This window comes from Diprion similis, chromosome 8 (assembly GCF_021155765.1).
Source record: "Diprion similis isolate iyDipSimi1 chromosome 8, iyDipSimi1.1, whole genome shotgun sequence".
In the NCBI taxonomy this organism is placed as follows: domain Eukaryota; kingdom Metazoa; phylum Arthropoda; class Insecta; order Hymenoptera; family Diprionidae; genus Diprion; species Diprion similis.
This window is the reverse complement of record NC_060112.1, coordinates 1,754,685-1,763,913: the sequence shown is the minus strand read 5'-3', so window position 1 is coordinate 1,763,913 and position 9,229 is coordinate 1,754,685. Positions and strand designations below refer to the sequence as shown.

Below are 9,229 nucleotides of genomic sequence, written 5' to 3'. Positions count from 1 at the left end.
TACATACTTGATGTAATATGCAAGCCGTTAGTCCGATGTAAGTCTCAATGTCGCTGAGTTATTTATAGTAGCTAAAGGCATTCAATGAAATTTGATAGAAATAATTTGCAGGAACATAATATTAAAGTAGTTAGTCTACAAATTATACACAGAATGTATTAGCACAATAGACGTTATGTAATGATTCTTTGTAAACGAAGCGGCATTATATCATACATGCATGCATACATATATACAGCAAGATTATTATTGTAATGCATAATAGTTTGTAATTCATGAAAGGACTTTTCCACGCTAATAATTTGACAAAATGTATAATTATAATATTACTATATATTGTTATATTGTATTTGCCGACTTGAGATAATAAATTATAGTAATGCAATTTAACATTAGGTAAGTAAGTATAATCTTGATTTCCCACAATATAATTTCAAAATCGTACTAAATATATGTATGTAAGTATTTAATGTTGGACTAGAAAAAGAGGATAGGGTGAAAAAGCAAGCGAAATGATTTCCGTTTTTTCTTAGCCCTTTTTTTCTTTTTTTATTTGTACTTTAAATATGACAGTAATATATTTTTAACTTTTTAGTGGGGGGTTTTGTATTGATAATAAATATCATATACGTATATACATAGTTACAATTTGTTATACATAATAGACTAATTTATGGTTGCGTGAATTTTTTTTTAGTAATATTATTGCCTAGCGACAAATTATTGTTACACGCTGAGTGGCATCAAGCAGCGATTTCACTCGCAATATCATTTATGTCGTAAGCGGATACTGAACTGTTTGTATCTTCGGTATTTTTTTTTTGTTTTTTTTTCTATGACCTACAAATTTTTCTAATTTCACAATAAGTACTTGCACAGTAAAGCCAGCTGAATTTTTTTCTCCACCGAACGATTTACATGAAGTCAATGAAACAGTTACAGAAGAGAATATATTATATCAAATTTCAGATTCTAACAACTAGAGGAAACTATTACAAAAAATGGAATTGAATCATTCCTTTGCATTTTTCTTTTTTTTCCACTCGAGATATTCCCGTATATCTGCCGTGTAAAATCTAGATGCTAGAGCATCGGACTAAATTCGTATATAACGTAGCGCTAAAAATTATCAGTCTACTATTAGAGGCGAAGTTTATTTAGTGCCGTTATCATATGGACGCAATAATGGAAAGAGCAAATTAATAGCAAGGTTGAATTTTCTTCGATTGAAAATTTTGAAGATTATCTTTTTATTCAGTGGAAAATTTATATTTTTTTGACTTAGTATTCAAAGACGTGTGCGAATTCCGGAAGACTTCTGCAACGTATGTTCGTGTGTTTTAAATGCCTGACACAGTATTATGTTGTTGAAATGTTTCATCATCAAATTTGGTTTACATCGCAAGATGCATATTTATGTATTCGAAAATCATTTGGTCAGTGTCATTATGCTCTGCTTTTGTTTCCACGATTCGATAACTTGTTTAGTTCTATTTCTTCTGGAAGTCACTCATTTCTGAGTAGTTTGTAATAATTACTGGAAGTATGTACGTGCATAATTCATTTGATAGGTTTTTATAATTTCTGGTGCATGTGCCTTTGTATTTAAGTTGTCTTGTGATGCATACAGAAGTGCGAGGAACATAATAATAATTCTTAAACAAATATTAAATAATTTATAAATGTATTCATATCTATAACGTAATTATTTTATTTTTTTCTTTCAATATATTAGTTATCTCCTAATTTTACAATTTCGACTAATAATTAAATGGGATTTATTCTTTATACTTGGATATTTTATACATTTGTGGCATATACCTCTAAATACGGAGGAATGCATAATTTGATCACCTAGCATTGACTATAATTATCATATTGCTTTTTATCAACGATATATACTCTCTATAAACATACCATAAAGGACCTGGTAGAATCCGTATGGAAATTGGCTGGATTTTTAGTATTTTGTAGTACATATCCTCCCGATCAAAAGTTCTCCTTGACGCAAGTCCCAAAAATCAGAAGTTCCAGAGATATAGGCTTTGTAACAAGTGCGTCAATTTTTTTATATCAATGGATTACGCGATTTTTAAGAATTACAAAGTCTCAACTGGGATTTGCAATTAAACATATAGCTTAAGAATTGCACAGCCAATTCGCAGACTCCGCACATGCATCAAAAATAGGACAAGTCGATTATTGCTAGCGTCGGAGGGTCTCGTTCTTCATGCAAAATCTGACGTTGCTTCTCTTTCCAGCAAACCAGCGAGTTCATGAATGGAATCAATCGCAGTCTCCTGCCTATCCTTTAGAATCAACCGTGCAGTTTTTTGAGTCATTTGGTTGACTTCAAGTTCCCTCGAAGTTTTATAATTCATGAAGATCACGAAATACGTAGATATCAAAAAATCTGTACACCTCGGGAACTACTGACTTTTGGGACTTGTGTCCATGAAAACTTTTGATCGGGAGGATAAGTACTATGACATACTGAAAATCCAGTCAATTCGACCGGGAACCAATTTTCATACGGATTCTGCGGGGTCCTTAATTGTCAAAAGACAACCGATACGAGTTAGTACTTATTATTTTTACTTATTCACTTCTTTTGTTGTTTTTTTCTTGGCTAATTAATTAATCTAGCAATAGGCATAAGTTACAAGAAACTGTGTGGTTTTGAACACACTTTGAATTCATTGTGTTCAAGCAGTTCACAATCACATTATAGTAAAATATGCCATTTTATTAATCTGCTCCTTTTCAATAATGCAGTAACGTCGCGTAAACATGTCAAGTGTAAAATATTATCTTTCAACAAGTCTCGTCGAAACCGGGGTGATTTTTCACTGATATGGCATAAATATATCATTATTTAAAAATTGATCAATTTCGTTTGTAAAGAATTCATTTTTTAGCTATATCTTTGTATAAATGGGTTAAACAACAATCAATGATTTATGTAACTCATAAACGGAATTGAACTCTACAAAGAAAAGTGACCAGCACTGAAAATCCTTTGAAACACATCACTGCGGTGTTAAAAAAAAGATTACGAAATGATTCCTGTGATATAAATTATTATGCACACCCTATAATAATAATAGTAGTAATAATGGTAATAAGTTAACAAGGTACGATAGTAGAGGATAAATTAAAGTAATGGAATTTTAGGAGAAGTTTAAATGAGGCCCCGAAATTGAATTCTATTTTCTCTTCTGATCAATAAATCATCGTTATTAACAATTAGTTTCTTTTCAGGGGGCAATTTGCTAGTTGCACCAATTTCACCTAATGAGAGTTATTGCTGCTCCTGAAGCTGTTGGAGCAATGGGCAAACTTCGACCAACGGAGTGCCAAGAATCTCCTGACAAACTATGTTCATATCTTGTTCCATCATGAGCGAAGATATCTGGTCTTCGGTCAGCATTTCAACGCTAGATAAGGTAAAGCAATGAAGACATTACATTTTAGAAATTTCATACCGCGCTTATGTATATTCTAGATAAACAAACCTGGCCAAACTTTCGCTATCGGACGTCTCCTCCTCAGGATTAAGGTAACTCATGCTTTTCTCAAGCGGACTCGGCACCTTCTTTCCCTTAGCCTCGGCCTTCTCAGCCTTGTCCGCCTTCTCCTTGTCCTTTTCAGTCGCCCTGGGTTCGCTTGATCGTCGTTCAGTCAGGCTGGATATATTGAGCATCATCATTCCTTGATTCAGCAATTCTTTGACACGCTCACCCGTTCCACCGCTCCACAAGATGTCCAAAGACTGACGACGGCTTGAACTAGCTGTAAATATAGAAAGGAAAAGAAAACACCGATTGATCGTAAGCATTGCTGTGATTGAAACATGATCGATCAATTAATTCAAAGTGGATTTTACATGAAATTCTAGTTTTTTAGCACGTCATTACTCACTGGAACTGCTGCTGCTTGCATCTCCGGCGGCCGAACTCCTAGAAATCCAGTTTGCCAAGCTGGAGTCGAGTTTGGTTCGACTTTTCATCGATGGGCTCCTCGTGACCTCTGATTTCTTATCCTCGTTGATCGTGACGTCGTGGACTCTGGATATGGCAGGTAAGGATTGTTGTGTAACTAATTTCTTGCGAATCTGTTCTTCTTTAACTGGTTGAATTACGCTGTCTGCGATCGTTGAATTTGCAGCCTCAGGGCTAAAGTCAGTTGGCAGCGGTTTGTAGGGTATGGGGTCATCCTCGTCCGAGTAAGTTTCGTTGTTGTAACAATTTTCTTCAGGCGAATTGTTCAGGCTAATTTCTGTCCACTCATCGCCGTTTTGTAAAACCCCATTGGTCTTCTTTTTCTTCTCTGAATCCTGGGGCGACATTATTCTCAGCTTTTTTTCCCTTCCCGAACTCGACGACAGGTTTGACAGCTGCGGCGTTGACGTGCTCGACTTGTTTGGCATTGCATTGATATGTTTCACGTCCATTACCGCGATACTTCTGGGCCTATCTCGTTTTATATATTTCCTAGGCTCCGTCGACGATAGATTCAAATTACTTAGGCCTAGGTATTCGGAATTGGGGTCGTTATCGGCCTGTTGAAAAACCGAATCATATCAATTTTTCTCTTCCACTCTTGTGCGATACTTGCACCCATTGATACTCACCCTTGTCGGCAGCAGGCAGGGAGGATGTGGTCCCATTTTTTCTGGCAATCTCAAATACTCGTCGCTTGTGTAATCCGTGCTATCCGGTGATCCGGTTATGCTCGAATCTGTTGGTGTGGCAGTATTCGTTTGGTTCGAGGAATAATGGGACGAGTCTCCAGTTCGGTTTCCAAGATAATCGGACCCGTTGTATTTTCGTGTCTGCAATTAGTGGATGAGGAAAAATTAAATTCGATTTTATTAATCATAACCATTTCTAGACATACCCTGTGAATTTCATCGCTAATTCGTTCCAAATTCCGCAGCGCTTCGGCATATGTCATTTTGGCATCAGCTACTGATCTCTCCAGAACTCCGACTCGCAATTTTTGTTCGTCCAGCACTTGGTTGAAGTGAGCCTTCATCTCGTAATAGGGCCTGCGCAAATTATTGATTGACGATTATTTCGTTTGATTTTAGTCAGTTCATTACTTTTTTCATTATCTTTGTCATTACGATATTAATTCATGGGTATAGATTAAATGAGAATGTACTAATCGCTACAACAAACCCCTCGCTTCTTCTGTAAGTACAATGATTTTAGATCAGGTTCCGGTAGCGTGGACATTTTATACATATTCATTTCAACTAATAACATGTGAAACAATATATTTATTGCACAAGCCAGGGGCGAGTAAGTAAACAAGTAAGTGAGAGAAAGAAAGAAATAATAGGATTTCTGAATAATATGCGAATGAAAATTTTTGCGTCTAGCAAAATAAATCTTTGGTTTTTTATTTTTTAATCTTATTGGGAGGAAAAAAAAATAGAATTAACTCTATCCTACTTACAACATGAGCAAGTTGTGCCTGTAGGCGATACTGTTTATCAGAAGTAAGCTGCGGCGTGCACCCATACTGCCAACATTAACATAACCAGTAAATACTCTAGTTCTACTAAAAAAATGTAGAAAAAATTATAATTAGGGTCGACACAAAGTATCAATGAAAAAAAAAACATTACATATAAATGAGGCATTCTTCACCAACTGAGCCACTTTTTTTTTATTCTATCGGATCTGTTCCATGAATGGTTATATAGTAGTACTACTTAAAGGTAGGCTCTGTGAATTTTTTCTAATTTTCTCGTTCCGGAAATGAATTTTTTTTAAACCCGTATATCATGAAAGATTGAAGTCGGGCAGAAAAAATATTAAAGTAAAAAAGTTATGTTTTTCCACGAAATATTTAATGCAATATATGGTATATTATTGATCGCATCGAAAAGGATATTTTCCGCAAAAAAAAAAAAAAAAAAAAAAACTTTTATATTAAAATTTTATTTGCCTGACTTCAATCTTCCATGATATACAGGTTTGTAATTAAAAAAATCTGAAAAAATTCACAGAGAATACCTTTAAGTAGTACTACTATATAATCAATTATGGAACAGATCCGAGTGGATACAAAAAAAAGTGGCTGAGATGGTGGAGAACGCCCGAAATATATAAAAGTAGAAAGAAAGTATTCTACCACCAAGTATAATTAGTTTTGTGTATGTATTTCATCTCTGCGAGGAAAAACAGAAAAATTACTTTTTTCGCATTCAAACAGGTCCGAACAATTTGCTATTCATCTGTAGCTTAAAGCTTTCCAAGTATTAATTGGGTATCTTTGAAGAACGATAACCAACCAAGAGTATTTTCTGTATCCCAAAGGAATTGCAAGATTAAAAAAATATAAAGATAAAAAGTTGCAGTATTTGAATAATGGCCTTTGTAAATAAGCATGCATGGAAAAAGTACATTATAATCGATTCAAAATAATGGTAAATTAAAAATTGACCGATTATGTTTATAAAGATTGTAAATTAATCTTGAAAATAGGAGAGATTGTAATAAATCGAAGACAGAAAATATATTATAAGACTTTGATCTATAATCTTCAGTCTCACTATCTGAACTTAATACTTCGAGCAAGTCCATGTAAAAAACACTTGAATGGTGTATAATATAACATATAAATCATGCGACGTCAAACTACCAACAGTATAAAAAAATTATTGAAAAATTTGTATTTTATAAACCAAGCAATCCTCTTGACGGTATCAAATGTTGAAAATACTGTCAAGAGGGATCATCTTATACCTCGACTTAGCTATGGCACGTTTTAATTCCCTCTGAAGCCTCTGAACATTGTGCTCTGCTCTGTGATACGCGGCTGTTGTTTGTCTGTGCTCAACCTCTGACAATGCTCTTTCGTGTTCCGATTCGTTCACTCTGGAAGTCGCGTGGTTCAGCATTTCCTACGACAGCAATAAATAATTTGCGTTAAAATATTCCTAAGGATTAAGAAGAGGCGGTTAAAATAACTGTACCTGCCAGGCATGATCAAAGCATCTGCCTTCTGTTCTCAGCCCTTCTTCAGCAAGGTAAACCATTTCTTTGGCGGCCGCATGCTGACTGTTGGCTCTTTCGAACCTGATCGCCGCCTTTTGCGTTTCCTGTAGAGCCTAAGGATAGCAATGGAATGAAGGAAGATCGCTGAGGAATGAAAAACGGTGGACGATCCAAACGGGTAAGTGAAAATAAATGTTTTGTACCTCTTTTGCTTTGAATCTTGAATCATAGTAGGGCCTTGACTTTTCAATACAAGCGCCGAGTTTTTTAGCAAGTGTGTCAATCTTCACTGTAGATTCGCACAGTAGCTGCCTAAAAGTTGCTCTGGCTTCCTGGCGAAGCGTGAATAAAAATTTTAAATAACGATATAGGTATACCTCTCTATATGTAAATATTCGAATAAATTAAATAGAATGATTAAAACGATTTTTGGGAAAACTACTTTTTTAAAGTTGAAACAGGTGGAAGATTTTCTTGCTCTGCCAGATATATTAATAGTTTATATCGAGAGGATTCTATTATGGTTTGAAAATAGCTCTTAATGGTGAGAGTTTTGAAAATAACGACCGCAACTGTATCGGTATTTAACAATAAGTGGTTGTGTTGTAAGCGCGACAATGATAAAACATTTGTGCAACGTGTAGACTTTTAATGTAAAACGTCTCCTGGTCTATTTCTATCTCGAATACAACGACAGTGATTGAGTCACACACACCCCATTATCCATTTGTCTGTGGCTCATGATCAGAGTTAATTGGCTCAATGAAATCTAGTCGCAAGCAGTTCCCAACTTGTGTCATGTGTCCCCTGTTACTATTATGTGTATCAATATCATTCTACGCATTAGGTTCTCTCTCTACCTCTCAATTCTTTCATGCATCAATTCTCAGGTATGTTTGAGTCTGGCTATTGTATAAAATGAGGTAGAAAAAAAAATCAACTGATAGCCAGTGAAATTTGCTCATTTTATGTTTTCTCCTTTAAACGAGCAAAGGTACAGGTTGCACTGTCCTACTCACATCCAAGTCGACTTCCAGTTTATTTATATCATCTGTGGCTGTATTGAGACGCTCCAATTCGATCTGAAATAGAAGTAAAAAAATATTTCAACTTCAGGATCTGCTAGGATGTACTTAAAGCAGGGTAAATTGTGGCCTGGCCAATTCTTCCACTTTGAAACGTTCTCCTTGTAGAATCGTACCAATTTGCTCGACCATTAATTATCTTGTTTAAACTGGTGACCTTGCTTGTCAGTCTTTTATCCATAGTTACTTTCACGGATTAGCTCATAATTGTAAATAGAATACCACTTCTTCGCAACTGTGCTGTAATGCTTTGAAATTGTTGGAACTGATCAGAAAAAAATCATAATTACATATTATTCCGGTGCATAATACCGAGACTTCGTTCTTAGAAATGGACAAAAAATCATCGCTGAGTTTTAGCGGTGATAATGAATTAACGAGGTAAAGTTCAGTGTGTGATGAAAATGCGATACTTGAAGCAAATGTCAATACCGCAAAGTGAAGCAGGGCGAAAATAGGGAGGTTTTGCATTACCTGAACTCTTGGATCCACCGCATCGTCGATTCGGTCCGAATCATTATCTCGATCCTTCTGCTCCCGTTCGCTCATTATTATTTACAATACACTATTGTTACAATTAAATAAAGCCTTTTTTCACTCTTTTATTTACAAAATTTACATGTCACCCGCTGCATCGTCTGCTACATCAACGGCAGCCATATTGAATCTCGAGGCTGTTCAGGAAACAGACGAAACGATATGACAGATCGTCTCCGTAAACGTCAGATTTTCAGTTAAAATTCAACAGTCCTTCCCCATCATTTGGTTCAAAGTAGCCATTTTTTCGTAAATAGGATTAAACCAGCTGGAACGGGAAAAGTAAACGCTTCTCCCTATTTCCGACGCATTAGCTTCACTATTACGGCTGATTGCTGACACCCCTCCTCCTCCTCTCTCATCCCCGCCTTCTTTACCGGCTGGAATTACGCTATTCTAGCCGCGCATCGTTCGTACTGGAAGTAGAAATTTTTTGCACTTTTGAAATATTCGACGAAATCAAAAGATGCGCAAAATATTCTTCAGTCAACGGTAATAATAACTACGCAAGAGTAATTTTTAGCAAGCATATTTCTCGTTGTGAGAATCTGTTTGTTGTATGTTCCGTCGAAAATTCCCTAACACTTTAGTTACCGA

At 35.6% G+C, this 9,229-nt stretch overlaps 1 protein-coding gene across 3 annotated transcripts; it reads right to left on the bottom strand.

The window, feature by feature from the left end:
* Nucleotides 1-2,752: 2,752 nt before the first annotated feature.
* LOC124409515 lies at nucleotides 2,753-8,797 on the bottom strand. Of its 3 annotated transcripts, none has more exons than XM_046887180.1 (11): nucleotides 8,570-8,797; nucleotides 8,030-8,092; nucleotides 7,214-7,342; nucleotides 6,989-7,123; nucleotides 6,759-6,916; nucleotides 5,464-5,529; nucleotides 4,900-5,050; nucleotides 4,634-4,834; nucleotides 3,922-4,561; nucleotides 3,516-3,792; nucleotides 2,753-3,437 (listed from the first exon to the last, which is right to left on the bottom strand). In XM_046887180.1, the coding sequence occupies exons 1-11, from the start codon at nucleotides 8,642-8,644 to the stop codon at nucleotides 3,302-3,304; spliced, it is 2,031 nt and encodes a 676-aa protein (XP_046743136.1). In that variant the 5' UTR covers nucleotides 8,645-8,797; the 3' UTR covers nucleotides 2,753-3,301. The 3 variants fall into 3 exon arrangements, with proteins under 3 accessions (XP_046743136.1, XP_046743137.1, XP_046743138.1); XM_046887181.1 differs by lacking the exon at nucleotides 8,570-8,797 and adding an exon at nucleotides 8,171-8,298; XM_046887182.1 differs by lacking the exon at nucleotides 5,464-5,529.
* Between the last annotated feature and the right edge of the window lie 432 nt (nucleotides 8,798-9,229).

What these genes read in the sequence shown, in the direction of transcription:
- LOC124409515 (XM_046887180.1), bottom strand. Translation starts at nt 8,644, where the DNA reads ATGAGCGAACGGGAGCAGAAGGATCGAGATAATGATTCGGACCGAATC. An exon ending in AACTGGAAGTCGACTTGGAT is followed by an intron (nt 7,343 to 8,029) that starts GTGAGTAGGACA and finishes ACGCTTCGCCAG; the next exon opens with GAAGCCAGAGCAACTTTTAG. An exon ending in GATAGCGAAAGTTTGGCCAG is followed by an intron (nt 3,438 to 3,515) that starts GTTTGTTTATCT and finishes TACCTTATCTAG; the next exon opens with CGTTGAAATGCTGACCGAAG.